Raw genomic sequence first — 25,942 nt, 5'->3', positions numbered from 1 at the left:
TCCCAGTGGTATAATTAATAAGATGACTGGTGACCCACTGTCTGACCCTTATTCTAAGTCACGGTCATATTGAGCAGATAGTCTACAGATGGAACACAAAAGGGAGCAGCAAGCCATGTGTGCCATGCCTGACTATTACATTGCACACTCATGCATGCACCCATACTTTTACCAAGTTAAGATGCAGTCACCAATTAACATAATATGGACATTTTTGAGATGTGAAAAAAACCCATACATCCGGTGAAAGCCCACACATATGAAAAACATGCTAATTCCACACAGTGATTGGCCTGGGATTCAAACCAGATCTCATGGAGCAGAGAAACACCAGCATTAACTACTGCTCCATCATTATTTAGAACAAAATAAACAATTTACTATCAACCACAACAAAATATTATGCAATACATTACAGTAAGTATAAGAATATGTTTAATTGTTGAGGTATTGTGATATCAGTTTTTAGCCTTGCAGGCAAAACAATGTCCCTCTTGGACTACTAAAATTAGTTTAAAAGAAAACTGAAAAAGGTTTAGAACATCATTGAAAGCTGAATATAACCTATATCAGTCTGCCAATAATGGATTAAATATTTTAAAGCAATAATATGCATTCTTTATCTACAATAACTGTGCAAAATATGCTATAGTTTACTTTAAAATTGTGAATCTATACACCCTTTATATTAAAATATTTATTCAGTTTAAAACTGTGCATTATACACATATTTTAAAACAATCAAAAATAAATCACAGACTATACCCTTGTGAACAATTCCACCTTGTGCTTAGCTTTGCAAGGTCATATACCCCTTGCTGCAGGCTGTGGACTGGGGTGAGACTAAATATGGATAGAGTAAAACATTTAACTCCACCCATAATCTTCAAGCATCATGTTTGGCCCTGCCCACTGGTTTGCTCTCGCCCACCTCTTCATGCAGAAATTGTGATTCAGAAATCTCTCAGTTTGGCAATGGCATAAAGCTGTTTCCCTGAGCTGTAAATATTTTGCCTTTTACATTTTTAGAACTGAAATCATTCAGATGCATTGTTAAATGATTTCTTTTTCTTTTTTTTTAATACATGCTGGCTTTGACCGGTCAAAACCATTAAGCACAGTTCACCAGTTATCTTATTTTATCACCCTGCCAGCCTAAACTGAAATTTATTCATCTTTAATTTCCATTCATATGCCATTGCAAATATACTTGATGAAACACTTTATTTGTATATTTAGTTAACAGAGTGACAGTGCCTATTTAAGAAGCCCAATAAAATATATAATTTAAAAATGGATACATTTCAATATGCATTGCATTGTTTAAGATGGAGTTTTCAGTTTGGCAAAGAGGAAGACAGAAGTGTTTTGCATCAAAACTATAGATGAAGCTGTGAATCTCCACAAAGCAATGTTGTCTTTACGGGATTTGTGGAGTCACCAGACAGACAGGTGCCAGCTATGAATCTTCACTTTGTCTGTTGTGAAGTGACTGGAGATCTGTAGTGCTCAGGAGGCTGGTGTAGACACAGGACAATATGTCTAAGCACCTTCTCATTATTTACTACTGCTGCTGGACAACAACAACAACACTTGCCGTGTCCTCCTGTCACAAAGATTACATTTAATAATGATAAAATCTGAAAGTTTAAAACATAAATAAAATGCTAGCAATTAAAAAGTTGCCAATGTCCTTATATTTGGTATATGTACACTGTTTTAATCACTATATGTGATGTAGAAGACAATTATGCCAAAATTAATTTATGATTCTCACTCCAGACATCTGTGTTATGTCACTTGAATATACAAATACACAAACTGTTGTGTTACACCCAGGCCAACATGAGATTGGTACTTGCATGTGTATTTAGAAAACAACTTAAAAATTACAGATAGTTTATCAAAAAGAATATTTAACTTATCTTTTACTTGTGCTTTGGATTTATTTTTATATATGGTAAATATTCCAGACCATGAGACTGCCCCGTACCTGGGATTCAACATCAGGAGTGACTTAACAAGGTCCACATGCAGAGAGATTTTGGTAGGCTGCACCTTTATTATTTCAAACAACTGAAGAAATTCAGCGTGTCAAAAAGAATCTTGAAGAGTCCGTTGAAAGCATACTGGCAGGATAATTCAATGCTTGGTATAGGAATGATATAATAAAGGACCATAGAGTGCTCCAGAGTTGTGTGCTTGGTTGGGTGCATCATGGGGATATCACTATCATCCCTATAAGACATGTATACAAAAATGTGTATTATCAAGGTAACCAGGATCAAGAAGGACTCCTCTCACCCTTTCTACAGCCAGTTTAAATCGTTAAGATCAGGCAGGCACCTGTGTTACCTCAAATCAAGTAAGAAATATTGAGAAAGAGCTTAATTTCCCAAATAATAAAAACAACAAATGGTCATCTTTTTAGGCATTCCTGAAAATTGTGAAAATAGTCAATCTATAATTTATATTTAACTTGGGGTGGCACGGTGGTGCTGTGGCTAGCGCTGCTGCCTCGCAGTTAGGAGACCCAGGTTTGCTTCCCGGGTCCTCCCTGCATGGAGTTTGCATGTTCTTCCTGTGTCTGCGTGGGTTTCCTCCGGGTACTCCGGTTTCCTCCCACAGTCCAAAGACATGTAGGTTAAGTGCATTGGTGATTCTAATTTGTCCCTAGTGTGTGCTTGGTGTGTGTGTGTGCACACCCTGTGGTGGGCTGGCGCCCTGCCCAGGGTGTTTCCTGCCTTGTGGCCTGTGTTGGCTGGGATTGGCTCCAGCAGACCCCCATGTTAGGATATAGTGGGTTGGATAATGGATGGATATTTAACTTGTTTTATTATTTAATAATCATTTAACAGTTATTATACCTCTAATGTGAATATTTGTTACACAATTACAATTCCTTGAACATTTTTATTTTACATCTTTACTGTATAATATTTATTTTTAATTTATATTTTTTTATTTTATTGCACAGTACAGGCGACTCACTGATCTGCATTTTACTGTATATCTCTGGGGGTGTATATGTGGCCAATAACTTCTAAATGTAAAATCTATATTGTATAACATTTCAGTGCATTAAGTGATTTGTACAAATGAAATTAAGTATTAAAAACAAGCTACTGTATATTCAGAAATCTAAACTCCACAGCACTGTAGTCAAATAAGTTTACTGTCTAAGGTCTTATGGAGTCTAAAGACCTCTGACAACATACAATAAGTGACTTCACTGATTTTAATTGTATTGTAACTGGCATTGGACAAAGAAAACATTAAAGATGAACTGGCAAAGACACAAATAGATATTACTTTTATTTTTACCCAATTGTCACATATAGCAGCCTTCAGCAAGCCCAAACTTTCACCACCACTAAAGGCAGACATATTTTATTAGTAATGAAATAACAATTTAAAATGACCTAATTTGTATTACAATCTTCTTTGAAAAAGTTTACTAAGGCCTATTTGTTGAACTGCACCAAATCCTTTCAAATCCCTTGAAATAACATCATTTTCAATATATTTTGCATATATGGCACAAAGCTGTTTTCATGACATATTTGCCTACTAATAAAATGTTATCGTTATAGCTTCCTCTGATGAAGAATGACAGTAAAAAGAAAACTTTATACTGTACCTTGCCCTACCTCCATCTGTTGAGACGTCACCAGTTCAAGGCCCGCCTGATGTGACGTCACCAAAGGGCGCATCGCTCTTCGTGCTACTGCTCACGACTTGCGCTCTTCTCACGTGTCCTCGATTGCTTAGGCCTTGTTGTCAGTTTATCAGCTGACAGAGAGATTCTGAGACGAAATGGGTATGGAATACGTTTCAGTGTCGTGAAAACAGAATTTGTCGGAGGTAGCACTATAACTATTCAACATGACTAACGGTAAGTGCAGTGTAGTGGGATGGTAGTCAGCTTTCACTCGACTCTGTGTGAAGCAGGAAGTGCTGGGCGGTGTCGCGTACGTGGCGATGGTGTCAACACCAGGCCGGGCTCACTAGTTTGCTTGGACTGGGCCAGTCAGGGTTTCTTAGTATTGCTGAAGGGGATCAGTATGTACGCCGTAGCAAATAGTGACACAGGAGCACAGTGATAAAATCGAATATGTTAAAGTAAGACTTTTCAAAAGAGCCTTACTGTAATAATTGGGGATTCTAAAGGGAGAATGTATGCTTTCGCCACAAATGTTCTTCTACTTTGTTTTAAGAACTGCTACTTTTTTCCCTGAATTGTATATTAGTTGCGTGGGCAATTAGGCATGGCTGTTAAAACTGCATTTTTAGTTGCTAAAATTGGCTGTATTAATTTAATGACTGAATCAAGAATTTAAACCCTAAGTGATGGAAACCATGTAGAAACCCACTCTTTTGAGAGTCAGGATTAGCAGATTAAGCATGTACCCCGTATTTTTTTTTTTTAAACAGAGGGGAATAAAAAGCATTGCACGGAATAATCTTCGATGTATGTCAAACGTGTCAGGGAACACGTATCGTTCTAAAATGTAAAACGATATAAAGTAGGACTACTTCCGCGTTCGTCGCTCTCTTGAACGAATCAAATTGCTATTACTTTTGTTTTCAGTTGTGCGAATACGATCCATCAGTACGTGCTCACTGGTTGATTTTGGGCACTCTAGCACATTGGCTGATGTAAAGAAAGCTTTAAAGTGTATGACAAATTATCCTCAAGACTCAGACAGACTATTTAGCTATTGTGATTATAGACATCATTAACCATCGAATGTTCAATCTGTTTTTACTAATGTCAGTTAAAGCCACTGATATCCCAGTGTCCAAGAAAAATAAGACGCCTCGCTTCTATTAGCTCTTGCATTAATCATTTGAAGGGTTTGCACAGTTAATGGCAATCTTAAGCATTCAGATCCATTATTTTTTCGAGTATTACCATAACCATTCCACTGACTGATTTGCAGGTTACAGCTTGCTGTTTATTTCTACAGCCCCTTTAAACTTATAATTGTGCAATCTCACCACTAGGCACTGTGCATGTGGCCCTATCTTTTCTTCTTGATCGCACTCATTGATAACATCACAAAACTAAGAAATGCAGCAAACTAAATACTCTCATATTCATTACTTGTATGCTTCCTAATTATTTAAGCATCTTAAGTTGTCTGGTAATCAGGGCAATTTGGAAAATTGACGTTTGTGAAAACAGAAGTTTATTTAATGTACGCTTATCCTAGTTTGACAAGTATTAAATCTGCTGAGATTTTACAGAGGATAGTGAAGACAGGCCAAGAGAGTATTGGAACAGATGTTAAAACATTCTAGAACATCAAATGATCACGCTTAATGAACAGTACAAAGAGGGTCATTAAGGGTACTCCGCAGACACTCATATAAACAAATATAAATGTATAATTTGCTTCCAATGTACGTTGTTTTATTCATTGTCATTTTTTTTTCTGCACTTGGTGTTTTAATACTTTCACTAGTCTGTGGGAGACCTGCAAATAAGAATTTCAATGTACGGTGTACATATGACAATTAACTTAAACAGAATCAAGGACAATGAACACCTCTGTTTTTCCACTCCCTCTCTCCATCTCTCTCATAGTTGCTCACTGGCAAATGATGTATACATATGAAAGCACACCTCCAGACTTGAGAGTGGTCTTTTTATACTAGGTTAACACTCTTGGACATCTTAGCTTACATGAACATTTAAATTATCCTTCTTAAGGCTTTTGAGTTTGAATCTCAGGTTGTGCTATGCTGTTACAGTATTCAGTCTTTACGTCCATTCCTTGAGTTTTTCTCTAGGTATTCAACTTTTTGTCCTAAATCCTGAAGACTTGCAGTTTGTTATTTAGATCCTCTAGTTTGGCCATTTGTATGAGTGTGAATGAGTGAGCAGAAGAGAGAGAGAGAAAATGTATGTACTGTATATGCACACGACTGGTTTCTGACTTATGCCAAGTACGGCTGGGATGGGCATGGACTTAATGTAACCTTGAACTGGGTGAGTTGTTTAGGCTAAGGGTGGATAGATGAATAAATGCTAATATATTCTGGATTCAAGTAAATCAAAAATAAATATGGGGTTATGACTGCACTGAAGTGCTTGCTGCATTGGTGGTTTTGAACAGCTTAATATGCCTTTTCATGATTGAGACCATGTAATGCTAAATATTTGGTCTAAATTTCATAATTTTAAAATGAAGAACAGTATAATGCAAGGCATTTTAGTCATATAGCTCTTACAGTATTAAATATTCTCATATATTGGTTTTGCGTGCACCATGCAAATTTTACTGAACTCTTCAATTAAAGGAATTGTTTAGAGTGTTTTGAATAGTTAATGGAAAAATAAAAAAAACACAGTTTTTATTCTTTTCTGTATTCTTTTTTCTAGTGTATTCCTTTGATGGCATCTTGGTTTTTGGCCTGCTCTTTGTCTGTACATGTGCATACTTCAGGAAAGTGCCACGTCTGAAGTCTTGGCTCTTATCGGAAAAGAAGGGTGTCTGGGGTGTGTTCTACAAGGGTATGTATGTCATTAAAAGAACTGCCATGTTAAAAGCATTACACGGGTATGGAAAGTATTCAGACCCCCTTCAATTTTTCACTCTTTGTTATATTGCAGCCATTTGCTAAAATCATTTACATTTATTTTTTTCCCTCATTAATGTACACGCAGCACCCCATATTGACAGACAAAAAAAAATAATTTTTGAAATTGTTGTAGATTTATTAAAAAAGAAAAACTGAAATATCACATGGTCCATGGTATTCAGACCCTTTGCTCAGTATTTAGTAGAGGCACCCTTTTGAGCTAATACAGCCATGAGTCTTCTTGGGAAAGATGCAACAAGTTTTTCACACCTGGATTTGGGGATCCTCTGCCATTCCTCCTTGCAGATCCTCTCCAGTTCTGTCAGGTTGGATGGTAAACGTTGGTGGACAGCCATTTTTAGGTCTCTCCAGAGATGCTCAGTTGGGTTTAAGTCAGGGCGCTGGCTGGGCCATTCAAGAACAGTCACAGAGTTGTTGTGAAGCCACTCCTTCGTTATTTTAGCTGTGTGCTTAGGGTCATTGTCTTGTTGGAAGGTAAACCTTCAGCCCAGTCGGAGGTCCTTAGCACTCTGGAGAAGGTTTTTATCTCCCTGTACTTGGCCGCATTCATCTTTTCTTCGATTGCAACCAGTCGTCCTGTCCCTGCAGCTGAAAAACACCCACACAGCATGAATGCTGCCACCACCATGCTTCACTGTGGGGACTGTATTGGACAAGTGATGAGCAGTGCCTGGTTGTCTCCACACATAGCGCTTAGAATTAAGGCCAGAAAGTTCTATCTTGCTCTCATCAGACCAGAGAATCTTATTTTTCACCATCTCAGAGTCCTTCAGGTGTCTTTTAGCAAACTCTATGCGGGCTGTCATGTGTCTTGCACTGAGGAGAGGCTTCTGACAGGCCACTCTGCCATAAAGCCCTGACTGGTGGATGGCTGCAGTGATGGTTGACTTTCTACAACTTTCTCCCATCTCCTGACTGCATCTCTGGAGCTCAGCCAAAGTGATCTTTGGGTTTTTCTTTACCTCTCTCACCAAGGCTCTTCTCCCCTGGTAGCTCAGCTTGGCCAGATGGCCAGCTCTAGGAAGGGTTCTGGTCGTCCCAAACGTCTTCTATTTAAGGATTATGGAGGCCACTGTGCTCTTGGGAACCTTAAGTGCAGCAGAAATTTTTTTGTAACCTTGGCCAGATCTGTGCCTTGCCACAATTCTGTCTCTGAGCTCTTCAGGAAGAGTTCCTTTGACCTCATGATTCTCATTTGCTCTGACATGCATTGTGAGCTGTAAGGTCTTATATAGACAGGTGTGTGGCTTTCCTAATCAAGTCCAATCAGTATAATCAAACACAGCTGGACTCAAATGAAGGTGATCTCAAGGATGATCAGAAGAAATGGAAAGCACCTGAGTTAAATATATGAGTGTCACAGCAAAGGGTCTGAATACTTAGGACCATGTGATATTTCAGTTTTTCTTTTTTAATAAATCTGCAACAATTTCAACAATTCTTTTTTTTGTCTGTCAATATGGGGTGCTGTGTGTACATTAATGAGGAAAAAAATGAATTTAAATGATTTTAGCAAATGGCTGCAATATAACAAAGAGTGAAAAATAGAAGGGGGTCTGAATACTTTCCGTACCCACTGTATACCGTTCTACCATATGTAAACATTGGGGGAAAAAAGGTGTGTGTCACTTACACTTTGCTTTTAGGAAACTCGCTCTTGATCTGTTCTACTCCTGCAGTATGTTTTGAGCTAGGAGGATATATTTATCTAAAATTGACCCTGTGCTTAATTTCCAGAACATAATGTGAATTTGCCATGTCAAAGATATCCGCCTGGAAGTTCAAGCTTAAACTGTTGAATAGAATTTGTGCACAAATTTGTACCCCCCTACATAATCTTTAAGATATTGATTTCTTACTGATATTTTCTGAAATCTTTAACCATTTTATAAGAAAAATATTCAGTAGTAGAGCAGTTTCATGGTTGTTGCACTATATGTTGGTGTATCTACATCCACATACTTTTTATTTTTTGTTTTCAGCCAGTTTCAGGAGTTTCTTAATAAAAAGATTTGTTTTAATCACACAGTGTCAACATGAGAAGCAGCATATTGTTAGTTTTAACAAAGAACTTGTTTAAAAAGCCGTATTCTGTTTTATATTAATTTTTTCTAATTTTAAGAGAAAAAATATTGAAAATCTATTATGATGTTATAGATGTTTGGAATAGGGATTGGTTGAGTTAACTAGATAAAGCTATGCAAGTACAGTACAGCAATATACATAATTAAAATGTTTAGTGTGTTTTTGGTGGTGATAGATAGCACTTTACTTGTTCCAATGGGAAAATTGAACTTTGTACAGAAGCTACACTAATAAATTAAATGACAAACAACAGCAGCCAATACTGGAATTACTATTAGGAAAGAAAAATTTCTGACTTGGCTAAAGGTAAAAAGAGCAGTCACGTTGGAGGCGTTATAAGGACAAGTTGCTGTTGGTATAAAGGAGCCTCAGCAGCATTTCTTTACATACTTCTGCTGAATAATTTATTGTCTGGAAACACTCAATGATGGTGTGTCAGAGAGAAGAGGTGCAGCATCGTTTGTAATGGGCATCAATTTTGATTTTATTCTCGCCTTCTCTACCTTTGGAGGATCATGAGTGTGTCCCATAACTGAACCTGCTTTTTTAAATAGTGTGTTGATTCTGGGGCCTCTCTTGCAGTGATATTTCCTGCCCAACACACCACAGTATAGAAAATTGTACTGGCTATGGCAGAATTGTACAAAATGCGCAGAGTGTAACTGTCCACATTAAAGGAGTGCAGTTTCTTAAAACAAAGAGAATTTGTGGTTCCCTTTCTTAGATAGTTCTCTATATAGTTATTAATAAGAATTCTCCCTCCCTGATGTTGAAGTGTTTCCCACCCCTCATGGTAGCATCTTTCCTGAAATACCTCAATGTCTTATCAGAACTTAAGGAGGCCTTGGACTCGGTAAGTATTGGAAAGTCTCTAGGGCCAGATGTACATCTCCTAAGGTGTATGGCAGTCATTACCTTCTTCTTTTTGTTTCTGCTGCTCCCGTTAGGGGTTGCCACAGCGGATTATCTTTTTCCATATTTTCCTGTCTTCTACATTTTGTTCTGTTACACCCATCACCTGCATGTCCTCTCTCACCACATCCATAAACTTTCTCTTAGGTCTTCCTCTTTTCCTCTTGCCTGGCAACTCTATCCTTGGCATCCTTTTCCTAATATACCCAGTCATTATACTACCCCTAAAACAACGCATCCGCACTATTACAGAGCTTCAGGCCTGTCCCACACATTAGCAACAATTCGAAAGTTTTAGGCAAGGTTCTTGATTGTGGGCGGCAGAAAGTTATTCATAAATGAATATATCCTGACTAAACGTTTTTCACTGTGGCTAACTTCCTCAAGTGTTGAGGGTCGCCTACTTGCTATCTTAGTTACCACTCTTAGTAATCCAGCAGCACTTTTCACACTCCATGCTGAGAAGACTTTTGATTATGTAAACTGCCCATTTTACAGCCAATCATGAACAGAACGTGATATGTATCTTTTCTAAGTTTAATCCACCCTTTTTAGAAGTTGTTCTGACAATTTCTTGAGTTTCTAATGTTTTTGCTTTTGAAAAAGTAGGTCTGTCCATTGAATCATTTGTGGCAATGATGCTTATCTATCAACTGTTGACCCCCATATGAAATTACTATTCCTCATGTAGAAGATCTCTATGTAGATCAGGGGTTCCCAACTTCGGTCCTGGAGGGCCCCAGTGGCTGCAGCTTTTCATTCCGACCCTTAATTAGTGCACTGTTTTGCTGCTAAATGACTTCTTTTGAATTAATTTTAATTAACTTGTTTTTTAAGGTTTGTTTCCCTGAATTTCTTTATTACTTCATTTCTTTCCTTAAACAGCACCCAAACAGAAATGAAATGTGAGGTGAGTGAGCCAACAGAAGACCAACTAAGTCAGGGCCTCAAACTCCAACCACTTTCACTCTAACCAGTTGCTTAATTAGGCTCTGGTTCTTGTTGTTAATTAAACTCATTCTTTAATTCCGTGGCTTGTTGCTGCTGTCATTGTGCAATAGGAAATATTTCTGAAATTGTTGATTTTTCCCTTTTCTAAGAGCACTGTTAAACTGTTTTGGGGACCTGAGCAGATCACCCTGAGACCTCCACCTTTCTTTATTGTCAGATATTGTATGATGGACGCAGTTTACTGCTCATGTTTTGGCTCATCTTGTTATTTTTTTACTGCTAAATAAGGAAAAATAAACAATTGAGGGGTCTGAGTCTTCAAGAGCAACTCGGATAAAATTAATTCAAAAGAAATTAATTAAAAGCAAAAAATGGCCACTAATTAAGAAAAGGGTTAGAATAAAAACCTGCAGCCACTGTGACCCTCCAGGACCAGAGTTGGGGACCCCTGATATAGATTATGCTCTACTTTACCTGGGTAATATTTATACAGTGACTTCCCCTTAGAATAGTTCACTTGACCTGGCTACTAAATTAACTGTTCCCAATTCTGTCTCTTTAACTCCTTGATAGTTGGTCGGCAGACCTATTTATAAGGTTGTAAAATATCAAGTAGGCAATCTGAGACCATTCCTTTTTACAAAGTCTATCCAGATCATTCAGGGTCCTCTCTTCTGCCCTCTCCTTTTCAGCTCAACCAACAGGTTGTCAGTGAGGGAGAGCTTGTTTCTGTGTTCTTTTAACCATTTTTGGGTTGAGTTGGACACATGTTTTGGATCATTGTCTTGCTGTAAGATCCAATGATGTCCAATTGTAGTTATTTGGTAGAGTCAGCCAGAATTACATTTTAGAATCTCCTGGTATTTTATTGAGCCCATGATGCCATATACATCTAACAAGGTTCCCAGGATCTTTAGAGAAAACCAACCCCACAACATCACAGTGTGTCCACCATAACTGACTTTGGGAATCTAGTTATTTTCGGTATAGCAATCCATCATTTTATGCCAAACCCACCTTTCAGTGGTTTGTTGTCAAAAAGCTCAGTTTTTGGTTTGTTTGACAGTAGAACACAGTTCTAATCAAAGATCCAGAAGAGTTTAGTAAACTTTAAGCACTTAACAGTTATGGTTAAATGACAGGAAAGGCTTTTCTTGGCATGCCTTCCAAGTAATCTTTTGGCATGGAGGTGGCATCTGATGGTAGTTTTGGTGAGCTGGAGACCCCAAGATAACACATTTTCTTGTATTTCTTCCAACAATGATTCATGGGTATTTTTTTCAATTCTCTTACCATGCTTCTCACTGTGTGTGGTGGCAAAATACACTTAAGCTCTCTTGCTGGCAAGTTAGAGTCAGTTAATTTATGGTTTATTATTGCCTTAACTATAGATATGGGCTTTTTCAGGCGAGTAGCAAATTTTTATAATAATTCCCTGACATACAAAGGTAAAAACACGTTTCCCTCGTTTAAATTTTATATTCTCTTACCTTTTCCATGTTTTGAATGAATGTGGGAAGTTGGCAACTGTGCCACCTCATATTTATAATCCAGTGGCACAGGAAATAATGGCTTACTCCATATAATTTCCTACACACTCTGATTGACTCACAAAAGTAAGATACAGATGGAAAAAATGCTTCAGTTACACTTTGTTTATAGGATTTTCTAGTGGTGCCAATAATTGTGGCACACGTGGTTTTGTTGTCCCTTGATGAGGGATTATTTTTTCAATTAAAAGTTTAATTTTTTCAGTAACCAGGTTTCCATCCAAGGAGTTTTTGCGAAAAAATATTTAGCGCTTCAAATTTTTTTACCGATATAGCTGATGGAAATGCTAATTATCGATAAAATGGTGTACATGTCGACATAATATTTTTCCATTTAACTTTAGCGCATAAATTCCATATCAGTACTTCAGATGTCACAACAACTACATTGGAAACACTTTTTGTAGGAAAAAAGGGCTTTAACGCAAATAAATGTGTCACATGATACATTTTTATCACGTGCAATCAAAATGAGAATGGTGGAGTGGTTCGCATGGTCTGATGAAGAGACTCGTTATTTCTCGTGATGAGCCAATGCAGTAGCGGATAGGCTGGGTCTCCTGCTTCTAAAAGGGGTACCTGAACTCCCTCTACATCAACTGTAGCCTGGGGGTGTTTCTCAGGATGTCTAAATAATACAAAAACCGCAAAGGTAATTTACTGTGCCAGTCAAAATATTTAGTAAACCGTGTGTTTCATTATCTAAGCATTTTTTTCTTATTATTAAATGGCAGATGTTTTAGCATATATGAGAAATTCTCTCATCAATATTAACTTTAGTTTTTTTTGATTAAACGTTGTTATTTTGTATTAATTCAAATTTCATTTTTAATTAAAAACCTTAAGGGAAGCAAGTTACAGTACTAATTCAGTTGTTATCACACTGAGAAGGGATGTTGAAAGGTAGGCTCACCTGTAAAGATCCGATGCTGCAAACACAGCTGCATCATGGGCACTTCCAGGAGTGCCAAGGCAAATGTCTCGTATCATGCACCTGTCATCAACAAGGGCCTGGAGAACAATAGATGGCCACCCTTTGCGATTAATGTAATCGCGGTAGCCTTCCGTCGGGGGAAGAATAGGCACATGCGTGCCATCTAGCGCTCCGTAAATCTGTGGCACAAGATGCACCAAGGAATTGCGATATGCAATTTCATTGGCCTCCGCTACATTCGGAAGTCTGATATAACGCCGCATTAATTTTTCTTTAATAGCGGTGCACACAGCATATACACATTGATGGACGGTAGTTTACTAACCCGAAAGTTTCTCCAACTACTCTATACTCGGCGCAGGTTGCCAGCTTGTAAAGGGCGATGGCAATCCGCTTCTGGGTTGGAACCGTGGTCGGTGGCAACCTGTGATGGGCGCAACATCAGGACTGATGAATCCACACAACATCTCAAACATCGGCCGTGACATTCTAAAATGTTGCAGCTAGAGATTTTCTGTGAAGTGTCTCTCCACCACCTCCTCCCAGAAGGTCTTATTCCGTCGTCTCTCCCATACCCGTGGGTTTTGTCGCACTGGGGTACTTTCTTCGAGCTCTAGGGCTATCAAACAAGCAACTGCTTCATTCTGCTGTCGTTTTCGGATATTATGTACAATTCCAATTATTTGTGAAACTGAAATAACAGTAAGCTGGCAAATTTCAAAAAACTGTCTGAATAATCTCTCCATTTCTTTGTTTAGTGGAGGGGGTGTAACGTGGAAAACAAAAGGTAGATAATTTGCGGCATACATAAAATTATGTATCGAAATGGCTCAAGGGCAGATTTTTTTTCGCGATTCAACAAAACTTATGCGACAGTTCGTTTTGGTGAGGATGACATCATCACGCACATCATTTTATTGATAAAAAGCCAGTTGGATGGAAACAGGCTGGAGACAGCAAATTTTGCACATTTTTTTTACGTATATTCTGTTTGTCGATAACAAAACGTCGCAAAAAACTGGATGGAAACTTGGCTAGTGTAATTCCCAGGGGTGCTAATTATGTTATTTCTGAAGTTAATTGGTTGGACCAGCTCTTATTTAGTGGTTTCATAGCACATATGCGTACAAAACTTTTCAGGTTTTACTTATTGGCACCCTGGTTAAGATGTGTTCTTAGGCTTCTAATTCTTTTTTTTTCAAAAAATATAGACTCACGACACAAAAAAGAGAAAAATTCAACCTTTAATTGAAGTACTTTAATTCATTGGGAAAACAATCCCACATTAAGAGATACATTTGTTTATATGAAATCATGTGCCACAATTATTCGCACCCCTGCTGTTAATATTTTGTACAACCCCCTTTTGCCAACAAGATGGCACTTAATCTTCTCCTATAACATTTCACAAGGTTGGAGAATAGAGACGGGGATTTTTGACCTTTCCTTTTTGCACAATCTTTCTAGATCATCCAGAGTCCTGGGTCCTCTCTTATGCACTTTCCTCTTCAGCTCACCCCACAGGTTTCCAATGTGGTTGGGGTCTGGGAACTGAGATGGCCATGGGAGGAACTTGATTTTGTGTCTGCTGAGCCATTTTTGTGTAGATGTTGCCATATGTTTAGGGTCATTATCTTGCTGGAAGACCCAATGACGACCCATCTTCAGCTTTCTGGCAGAGGCCACCAGACTTTGGTTTAAAATGTCCTGGTATTTCTAGCAGTTTGTGATGCCATGAACCCAAACAAAGTTCCCAGGGCCTTTGGAAGAGAAACAGCCCCACAGCATCACATATCTTCCACCATACTTTACAGTGGGCATGAGGTGCTTTTCCGCATACTCATTCCTGGATTCATGCCAGACCCACTTAGAATGTTTGTTGCCAAAAAGCTCAATTTTAGTCTCATCTGAACAAAGCACATGGTCCCACTTGAAGCCCCAGTACTGCTTAGCACACTTCAGACATTTGCGTTTGTGGCTGTAGGTAAGAAAAGGCTTTTTCCTTGCATGTCTCCCAAACAGCTTGTTGGTGTGGAGATAGCGTCTTATGATTGTCATGGAAACTTTGTGACCCCATGATACCACTCTTTGGTGCAGTTCTCCAACAGTGAGCTTGGGAGAATTTTTTACTTCTCTTACCATCCTCCTCACTGTGCGTGGTGCTAAGATAAACTTGGATCCTCTTCCAGCCTTGTTTGTCACAGTTCCCTTTATTTTACACTTCTTTATTATTCCTCTGACTGTAGATACAGGCAGGTTTAGGTGAGTAGCTATTTTCTTGTAACCATTACCTGACTTATGAAGGTCGAAACACATCTGCCTTACTTGAACGGCATGTTCTCTTGTCTTCCCGTGTTGAAGAGTGGTTAAGAGTAATAGGACTCTGTTCCACATCATATTTATACCCCAGGGACACAAAGTCACAAATAACTAATTAAAAGTTCCAATTTACTCTGATCAACTTCAAAAACTAAACTAGAAATTATAAAAATGCTTCAATTGCATTTATTTTATAGGAATTGTTAGGGGTGCCAATAATTGTGGCACACATGATTTCATGTAAAAAATATATTTCTTAATGTGGGATTTTTCCCAATGAATAAATATACTTCAATTAAAGGTTGAATTTTCTTTTTTTTGTGTTTTGAGCTTATATTTTTTTGAAAAAAAAGCCTAAGAACACATCTTAACCAGGGTTGCCAATAATTGTGGAGGGCACAATAAATATATATATATATATATAATACACACACACACACACAGAGTATTTTATTTTCATTCCATCCATCCTCTTCCACTTATCTGAGATCGGGTCGCAGGGGCAGCAGCTTGAGCAGAGATTCCCAGACTTCTCGCTCCCCGGCCACTTCTTCTAGCCGAGGCATTCCCAGGCCAGCCAGGAGACATAGTCTCTCCAGCGTGTCCTGGGTCTTCCCCGGGGCCCCCTCCCGGTTGGACGTGACCAGAACACCTCACCAGGGAGACGTCCAGGAGGCATCCTGATCAGATGCCCGAGCCACCTCATCTGACTCCTCTCGATGCGGAGGAGCAGCGGCTCTACTCTGAGCCCCTCCCGGATGACTGAGCTTCTCACCCTATCTTTAAGGGAAAGCTCAGACACCCTGCGGAGGAAACTCATTTCAGCCGCTTATATTCGCGATCTCGTTCTTTCGGTCATTACCCACAGCTCATGACCACAGGTGAGGGTAGGAATGTAGATCGACTGGTAAATTGAGAGCTTTGCCTTACGGCTCAGCTCCTTTCTCACTACGACAGACCAATGCAGAGCCCGCATCACTGTGGATACCGCACCGATCCGCCTGTCGATCTCACGCTCCATTCTTCCCTCACTTGTGAACAAGACCCCGAGATACTTGAACTCCTCCATTTATTTCAACAATTTTAGATTATATTTGTAAGCCCATTACATAAAATCCAAATGAAAATCCATTTTTATTCCAGATTATACTGCATATATATATATATATATATATATATATATACACACACACACACACACACAGTGTTCAGCATAAATGAGTACACCCCCTTTAAAAAGTACAAATTTAATCAGTAGCTCAATGAACAAAAGAACAATTTCCAAAATTTTCACAAGGCTGAGTTTTATTGAGCACTTGTTTAACTCCATAACATGAAATTTAGGTTAATAATATAACTTAGATCACAAAATCTTCAGTTTTACTCAAATTGGTTGAAACAAAAATGAATACACCCCGCGACAAAAACTACTACATCTAGTATTTTGTATGACCACCGTGATTTTTAAGGACAGCACCAAGTCTTCTAGGCATGGAATGAACAAGTTGCAACATCTGTCTTTTTCCATTCTTCAAGAATAACCTCTTTTAGAGCATGGATGCTGGATGGAGAGTGATGCTCAACTTGTCGCTTCAGAATTCCCCACAGGTGTTCGATTGGGTTCAGATCAGGAGACATACTTGGCCATTCAATCACCTTCACCCTGTTCTTCTTCAGAAATGCAACAGTAGCTTTAGATGTGTGTTTTGGATCATTGTCGTGTTGGAAAAGTGCACGATGACCAAGTACACGGAGTGATGGCAGCATCTTCTCCTTCAGTATAGAGCAGTACATTGTTGAGTTAATGATACCATCAATGAAATGCAGCTCCCCAACACCAGCAGCACTCATGCAGCCCCAAACAAGGACACTGCCACCACCATGTTTCACTGTAGGCACCATGCATTTTTCTTTGAAATCTTCACCTGTACGACGCCATACAGTTTTGAAATCATTAGTTCCAAAAACAGTGATCTTTGTCTCATCACTCCAGAGTATAGAGTCCTAGTAGTCTTCATCTTTTTCAGCATGGGCCCTAGCAAATTCTAGGCGTGCTTTTTTGTGTATGGGCTTTAGGAGAGGCTTCCTTTGTGGACGATACCCATGCATGCCATTCCTCTGCAGTGTGCGCCGTATGGTGTCACGGGAAACGGTCACTCCAGTTTGGCTTTCTACTGCATTTGCTAACTGCATTGAACTTGCATGGTGATTTTCTTCAACCCTTCTCATCAGAAGACGCTCCTGTCGAGATGTTTACTTCTGTGGACAGCCTCGACGTCTCTGTAAGATGGTTGCACTTCCATCTTAAATTTTTGGATCACTTTTGCTACAGTATTTTGACTGATATGTAAAGCTTTGCTGATCTTCTTGTAGCCCTCACCTTTTTTGTGTAAAGTAATGATTTCCTTTCTCAGATTTTTTGACATTTCTCTTCCATGTGGAGCCATTGCTGACAGCATGAAAATGTTGATACTGAAAGGAAACTAAAGGTTTTCTCACAAATGTAGTGGGGTGTACTCATTTATGCTGAGCACTATATATATATCATGGATGTCATATACGAATGGCACTCGATTTATTTGCTGTTTCTCTCTTTTTCAGCTGCTGTAATAGGAACAAGACTTCATGTTGCAGTTGCTTTATCATGCATGGTGATGGCTTTTTATGTCCTTTTTATAAAATGATCCTTTTCTGGAACTGTTTAAAGACATACCAGGCAATCTGGATATTTTCAGCCAAGATGGCATAAGTGACCAAGATCTCAAAGGAGTCGTCTCATGTTCCCTTTTTGGTATGCTGCTTCTGGACCCTCTACAGTTGTCTGACCACAAATTCCTACATATCCACAAACTGGAGGGGATAATGTTATTTGTAATGTTGTTATATTTTATGTAATTTGGGAGTTTAGTGTTTTGGTTTTTTTTTTCCTTTAAATTACTGGAGATTTTTTAGAAGAGCACAGTGTGAATTCTGAAATGTTTCGAAGAAGAAAGCCAGCATTTTTGTCTGGTGGAAGTATGAGAGCATAGCTGTTTTGTGGCTATGATATTTTAATAAGCTTGTTACTTGCTTGCTTTGGGGAAAAAAATAAAAATTTACATGGCCCATTTTGCTAGATTAGTAGCAGCCTTCCCCTTAGTTTGTTCTGCTTACCCCTAATGTATCACTATTCAACAGACCCCTTTTGTGAAAATGCTGCTGTGGGACAATTACAGAAAACAGCATATATAAAAGACATATGTTGCTTTGCATTATTTTAGTCAGTTATGCCAGGGTGTATATATGTCTTGTTTCACATGGCTTGGAAATATTTAATAAAAAAAGTTAATGTACGAAAAACAGGAGGGGTGGGCTTTATGGTGAATGTGTGACTTTTTGTTATGCTTTCGGAATTTAAGTAGGAATTACCAGAGATGGACTTCACACAATATTCCCGAGGGACTGAGCCAAGTGTTGAAATTATCTGAACAAGGCATCTAGTTTTCACCTTTTTAGTAAGGATGTTGACAATTTTAAATTGAGGACATCTGAGGATATCTTGGAATTGCAATGGACTGATTCTCCTGAGCTTTTCTTTGCCTTACAAAGATGAGGCAGCTTCAGAACTTCAATGGGTGTCATTGGCTGTATTAGCCCTATACATCTGTCTTGACACTGTGACCTTATCAGGAAGTCCCGGACATTTATTTCCTAGGTGCCTTTTAAAAGCATGAAATAGCTCTATTCCTGACCCTCAGCAACTTCATATTTAGAAATGTCTAAATGCAAATCTAAGATTATTATTGGTACATAAGTGTGTCACTTTACTGCTATTTTCCGCAGGTTTACACTGCACCTCTTAGTGTCCATGTTAGTAAGATCATATTTAACTCTTTTTGCTTTGGCTTTAGTTACATATGGCCCAACCTGGAATGTCCTGGGAGGTTATTTGAAAGATTACCATTACGAGAAGTTTAATAACTTGTGGACTACTATCAGCTTCATGTTGCAGTGGCAGTCTCTGTAATTTATGATATTATGAAATGTCAACACTAGGCACATAACTGTTCTTCTGTACACTGCTAACTAGACATATCTGCCTTTGGATGGGATTAGAGTTTGAAATTGCTTTTATAATTGTACTTCCTACAAAACAAAAGTTCTGTAACGAAATCACAGTTAATCTGTATGTTTTTACTGAATAATGCAGACACGTGTGGGTACTTTTTTAAATCACATTAAACTGGCAAGGGAGATTATAGCTCATGATTTTGCTCTTTACTTTCTTTTTCACTTACTTGGATATTTATTTATTATTGCAAGTCATTATTTGGATGGCCATTACTAGGTGTTTTCCAAGTGATATTTTTGTTATTTAATATCATATTCTCATACCTGCTTAAACCATTTAATACTCCCAGGGGGTGGTGCCTATCCCAGCAGCACTGGGCAATGCAGAAATCAGCCTTGAATAGAGCTCCAGTCCATTCACACACACACACATCTATTCTCACAATCAGAATTAACAGTTAACCTATTTTTATATTTTAAATCCATGTTAATATAATCTAGTTTTGCTTTAATTAATAAAAAAACAGCCCTGCATGTATGATAATGAAGGCACTCAACCTTGCTGGCGTGCAGTACATAGTACATTTCTTCAGTGTTGCACTGAAGGCAAATTGCCTTTGCATTGGCAGATCAGACCATCTTTTTTGACATTGAGAACTTCTTTAGCATTCTCAGAAAGTCGATGCTAGAGTGCTCAACGAAAAGTCTGTTCACTATTGCCTTATTTCCTAAACCTGGCCTTTGGAATTTGCCATGTTTGCTGGTTCCTATTCTGAAATGTTTCTGACAACTGAGAAATGCCATCCACTTGTGTATCCTCAATTTTTCATTACCTTTACACTGCTAGGGCAGTGCCTCGCAGTAAGGAAACCAGAGTTTACATCTCGGGTCCACCCTGCATGGAGTTTGCATGTTCTCCGTGTCTCTGTATCTGCTTCCACCATGTGCTGCTTTCCCTCCCACTGCCTGAACCCATGCAGGTTATATGAATTGGTGATGCTAAAATGGCCCTTGTGTGGATGTGTGTTTCCCCTGTAATGGGGGACTAGTGCCCCGTGAAGGGTTTGTTCCTGACTTCAGCCCTTTGTTAGTTGAGATAGGCATCCGCATCCCTCCAGACTCTCACAGACCCTGCTCTGAATTATGTCGGTTAGAATATGGCCTGATGTTACTCTGCTTTTAATGACAAAGAGTACATACTCTGGAGTACTGCAAATTATAATGAACGGAACAGAGAAAAGCAAAAGGTTGTTGAGTTTGTGCTGCATCACAGTGTTATTCATGATGGAGATCTTGTCATGTAAATCTTGAAATACCAGAACACTTTTGAAGATGAAGAATTCCTTTGATGCATAAAGCTGGATAAGGACACAAAAGCAGTTTTAAATATCCAGGTGGTCCTCAATCCACAGCACACTTATCTGCAAATGGAGGAAATCCAGCACTGTTTCTTATACTACTGGATGCCCTGCAAAGGTAATGACAAAAGTAGAGTGTACAATGCAAGAACCCCAGAAATATAAATGAAGTGAAGCAGTTTTGTAAGACCGTATGCTAAAAAAAATCCTACAAACTGGTGTAAGTCAGTTCAACTACAGGAAATGTTTTTTGGAGGTTACTGCTGCTAACAGATTCTGCCAGTTACTGAATGCAAGGGTTCAAAATGCATTTTGCTACAAGAATTAAGAAAGTTTAAACAATATATTAAGTGTTGAGAGGAAATTCAATTCTTTGTGTTGTTAGTTTTAAAACAATTGCTTTTTGTTACTGTGGTTAAAACATATCACACTTTTGTGAGTAATTAATGCAGAAATTCAGGGAATTTCAATTAAGCATTAACACTTCACTTGCAACCCATTTTCAACAATCAAAATTAGAATAGGCTACATACCAATAGGGCCCTATCAACTGCTATTACAATGTCAATCAAGTTGAGAAAATAACTATTTCTCCCAAAAAAGATGATAAATAAAGCAATGTTAAAACTCAGGCCCACTGGTGGCCCACAGTATCGTGAGAAGAACTTAAAGCCACTGTAATGCAATGGCACTCTCCACTATGCTATCCATTATTGACAAATAAACTTGTGATGCTAAGAAATTAGATGCTAATTTCTCTCGGTGTCTTTCTGGCAATTATGCCCACTTTTACTTTTCAGGGTTGCAGGGGTGGGAGCCTGTAGCCCTGGGCGAGAACCAGTTTATTGCAAACATGTACACACCCATACTTGTACTCCTACACAGCCAGTTTATAGTCACCAAATAACCTAACTCATCACTTGTCCAATACAATCCCCACAGTGAAGCATGGTGTTGGCAGCATCATGCTGTGGAGGTGTTTTTTAGCTGCAGGGACAGGACGACTGATTGCAATCGAGGGAAAGATGAATGCGGCCAAGTACAGGGATATCCTGGACAAAAACCTTCTCCAGAGTGCTAAGGACCTCCGACTGGGCCGAAGGTTTACCTTCCAACAAGACAATGACCCTAAGCACACAGCTAAAATAATGAAGGAGTGGCTTCACAACAACTCTGTGACTGTTCTTGAATGGCCCAGCCAGAGCCCTGACTTAAACCCAATTGAGCATCTCTGGAGAGACCTAAAATGGCTGTCCACCAACGTTTACCATCCAACCTGACAGAACTGGAGAGGATCTGCAAGGAGGAATGGCAGAGGATCCCCAAATCCAGGTGTGAAAAACTTGCTGCATCTTTCCCAAGAAGACTCATGGCTGTATTAGCTCAAAAGGGTGCCTCTACTAAATACTGAGCAAAGGGTCTGAATACTTAGGACCATGTGATATTTCAGTTTTTCTTTTTTAATAAATCTGCAACAATTTCAAAAATTATTTTTTTTTGTCTGTCAATATGGGGTGCTGTGTGTACATTAATGATTGAAAAAATTAATTTAAATGATTTTAGCAAATGGCTGCAATATAACAAAGAGTGAACAATTGAAGGGGGTCTGAATACTTTCCGTACCCACTGTATACGGTAAGCTGCAACGGCTGTATTAGTTTAGGTACTTTGACATGGAATGCCCAAAGCAGCTCCAACTAATATTTTGAACTGAGTATTTGACCTTTGTTTTACAAGTATAAAGTCAGGTGCATATTCGCAGCTACTTTTTCAAACAACTGTACAGCTCTGATCAGTGGCAAAGTTGTTCAGTTCAAAATATTAGTTGGAGCTGCTTTGGGCATTCCATGTCAAAGTGTAAAAGGGCCGCCAACATTGTAATTTCTTCCGATAAATCTTCAATTCTCTCTCTGAAATACGTAATATCTTCGGCAGAATCCATTTCATCGGCAGTAGTAAGCATTTTTCTAATTAATTCTTGTGCTATCGATTCACCAATCAGTAACTAGAGGGCGTGTTAGAGCCCACCCTCTCAACTTTGACGAGTGAAAGTGACAGTTTTATTTCAAGTCGTATTTCATGACGGTTTGCAGGAATGTTACGGACAAAATGAAATAAATAAATAAGCAACACAAAACATATTTCGTGACACATTTATTTAGTAAGGCTTCATTTCATGATACTTTTATTTATTAAGGCTTCATTTCATGATACATTTATTTATGCTCACATTTCACAATACTTTTATTTATTTGCGCACGTATTTATTTATTTAATTTTGTCCGAAATAGTCCTCCATATTAGCCAGGTATCTTTCACTCGCAATTTTAATGCAGAGTAATGTCCGCCTGTGCGATAGAGGGCACCAAACATGACGATGTCGTGTCTTCCCTGTTCCCAGAATGCATTGCTTTTAACTTTAAATTCGCGTGCCCAGCGTTTCAAAAAGGAAGTGGTCGCTTGTATGTGTGAGAGTATGGGAGTGTGTTTGTGAGCGTGTGTGGAAGAGAGCGTGTGTTTTTTTTCTTTTATATAAAAATCTACACCGTGATCTTATTTGATTGGAGCCAGAAAGCCTCACCATGGCTCTAAGATGATAAGAGGCTGCCAAGCAAGCTGTTTTAGCAGCGTTGAGCGAACGGCGGCTGCTGTAAAAGAGGCACATCCACTTGTGGACCGGGCATGATGAATTGATCAGATATACTAGGCCGGTGATGAACCCAGGGTGATATACTCCGGGGGAATGGGCCGACCTGTGAGTATAGAGGCGATTCTGACCTGGCCGCAAACAGAGATGGCTAACCTAGCAGTCGCCATCGTTAAAATATCAAAGGAAACCATTGGGACTGAAGGGAGTGATGCGGCGGTAAATCTTATCTACGAGGTTCGTTGGGAGTTGGGCTAAAGGTTGCGCAATTATTGTGGTGGGGTTTGATTAGTTTTCGATCCTGTTTTTGTAAAAAAATGTATTTGTATGGAATGTTGTGTAATTTCAATAAAATAAAAATGTTGTGCATTATTGCACGGAGATTAACGGGAGGGTCTGGACCATTGTGGATCGGCCTTGAAGGCGAGGTCATGACTTTGGGGAAGCCCCAGTTGTTTAGGTCTGTGGTGTGTAGCACTCGCAAGGCCGAAAAAGCGGCGCCGTCGGATCGAATTAAAAATGAACAGTGGAGCCAGAGATTAGTTGATGAAACGTTTGGCAGAGTAAAACTGAACTGGGGGGCTTGCAAGGGTAATAGAATTTAAAGCCAAGACGTTGCTGTATCCGATATAAATGAATTAACCGAGTCCGTTTATGAAAGCTAACTTTGTAAAACGTAAACTGATCTAGTTAGGAGTTTTCTGCGATACGCGGCGCTATTTATTACTTGTTCACGTTCAAATCCTTGATTGTACTCGTCTTGTCCTTTGTTTACCGTTTTGCTTATTTAGGTTCACTTTTCTACAAGATCGCGCACACGCAAGCGTATCCAAAAAGCCATCCCTATTTGTAGTGGCTCAAGGAATTGAGCATTTTTTCAAAAGACGTTTTGTGGTTTAAAAAAAAAAAAACTCGCACTTGTAGAATAAGCGGAACAAATGTCCCTGAGGACAAACCAGGTTCTGACTATTTGGAAGTATTACTGTAACAGCCGCTGAACGCGCCAGTGATGGTTATTGGTGAGGTGACGGTTTTCGTTAATTGTGATTCAATTTGACCAACAATGAAGTGGCGCCCGTTTTGTCCAGTTCCTGGCCGCTCTCGCTTTTGTTCCATCACGCACACGCTGTTCACCGCTGCATCATATATCCCGCTCCACACAACACATTTGCGCTTTTCTGTGTATGTGCACAACAGTGCCTGTAATCGTTTGAAAAGCTGGTTTAAAAAAAAGTCGAATGTGTGTCGTGGTCGCGTGCACGACATTTCAGACTCTTTGAGAGCCATACGATGAAACGGGACTGATTTAGATATTTTACTAATCTACCTTTATATTTTTCAAGGAACAAGCTTCTGTAAGGTTAATTGGTTCTGTTAAATTTAGTTGCGCACTGCTTTAACATTTGTCGGTTCACACGGGGTTGCAGACCTATAAAGTCGATTCGTCTAGTACTACATCAGCCCCAGTCATGTTGGACTTCATCTCGGTAGCCTTGCGCAGTCGGGTCTGGTCCAAGACGTTCAGAACTCAAATATCTGAAGTATATATGGAAACGCATGACGTGATTACAGCTTGCAAGTCAATTGAGCATTGGAAGCTTATTTTTCCACCGAAGTTCCTTTTGTGTCGGACTGTGCGTTTCTGAGTTTCACTAATAGTTCCCCCGACCCCCCCCTAAACTCCATGTGAATAATGCTCTTGATTGGTTAAAGGATAAATAAGTGATCTGCATTTTATGCAGTTGCTTGCTGTCTGCCTATCTCTGCTCTTCCATGGATTTGTGCCCTGTGCTTGATGGTATAGACGCCAGTTCCAACGACTCTACTCGATATAAAATGGATGAATGGACAAATGTCCATATACGTGATTACCTTAACACTGAAAACAAATATCGTCTTAATGAAACACTTGCAAAATAACCTTCCAGTACTGTATTACTGTACAAAGTAAAGGGAACCTGGCATCAAAGTTTAAGTACCAGGGAAAAGTCAGAGCAGTCAGTTTAGCTTGTTTCAGTTTGCAGATTTTAGTTAGTTATTTATATAAATCGATTGACATTGTGGTGCAGCGAGAAGTGAACCACTCTCCTGTTCTTGGTTCTTTTGATAGCCAACATACTGTTTATGCAGGTTAGATGGTCAATTAACAGTGTGGATTCTGAAAAATTGGAAACCTGTCTAGTGCTGGTTCCTCTTTGTACCTGGTGCTGTCCCAACAGGCTTCTGCCTTTCATGATGCCTAATGGGATTAAGGAGGTTTGAGAGAATTGTGCAGCTTATTCAAACTTCTTGCTGCTGCTAGTTTCAAAACGTCACTAACCTGCAAAAGCATTCCCGAGAGGTTCCACACCCGTGGCCCAGGAAGTCCCGTATTTCATACTAATGAAGAATATCTCCTTTTTTCCCCCCTATCAACACTTGTGTAAAGAGCTGTACAGTTACAGGGCAGTTTACTTTGAGAATCAAATCTGAAAGGTACAGCAAAGGCAGTTCAGGCAGAGTACTATTTGATTGTCCTGCCAAATGG

At 39.1% G+C, this 25,942-nt stretch overlaps 1 protein-coding gene, 1 long non-coding RNA gene and 1 other non-coding gene across 3 annotated transcripts in view; 2 read left to right on the top strand and 1 right to left on the bottom strand.

Moving 5' to 3' along the window:
- LOC120525201 overlaps positions 1-822 on the bottom strand; it is a 139,350-nt gene extending 138,528 nt beyond the window's left edge. Inside the window, exon 1 of the long non-coding RNA XR_005632901.1 lies at positions 766-822. This is a non-coding gene — a long non-coding RNA (uncharacterized LOC120525201). The remainder of the gene's footprint in view (positions 1-765) is intronic.
- A 2,900-nt stretch (positions 823-3,722) lies between these two features.
- On the top strand, positions 3,723-19,605 carry tmem167b (transmembrane protein 167B). The gene is made up of 3 exons (XM_039747310.1): positions 3,723-3,895; positions 6,389-6,520; positions 17,962-19,605. The coding sequence occupies exons 1-3, from the start codon at positions 3,886-3,888 to the stop codon at positions 18,042-18,044; spliced, it is 225 nt and encodes a 74-aa protein (XP_039603244.1). The 5' UTR covers positions 3,723-3,885; the 3' UTR covers positions 18,045-19,605.
- A 3,556-nt stretch (positions 19,606-23,161) lies between these two features.
- LOC120526982 lies at positions 23,162-23,550 on the top strand. The gene has a single exon (XR_005633264.1).
- Positions 23,551-25,942: the final 2,392 nt, after the last annotated feature.

The sequence above is a fragment of the Polypterus senegalus genome, chromosome 3 (genome assembly GCF_016835505.1).
Source record: "Polypterus senegalus isolate Bchr_013 chromosome 3, ASM1683550v1, whole genome shotgun sequence".
Classification (NCBI taxonomy): Eukaryota; Metazoa; Chordata; class Cladistia; order Polypteriformes; family Polypteridae; genus Polypterus; species Polypterus senegalus.
This window is presented reverse-complemented; position numbering and strand designations above follow the sequence as displayed.

What these genes read in the sequence shown, in the direction of transcription:
- tmem167b (XM_039747310.1), top strand. An exon ending in CTGGGGTGTGTTCTACAAGG is followed by an intron (nt 6,521 to 17,961) that starts GTATGTATGTCA and finishes TCTCTTTTTCAG; the next exon opens with CTGCTGTAATAGGAACAAGA.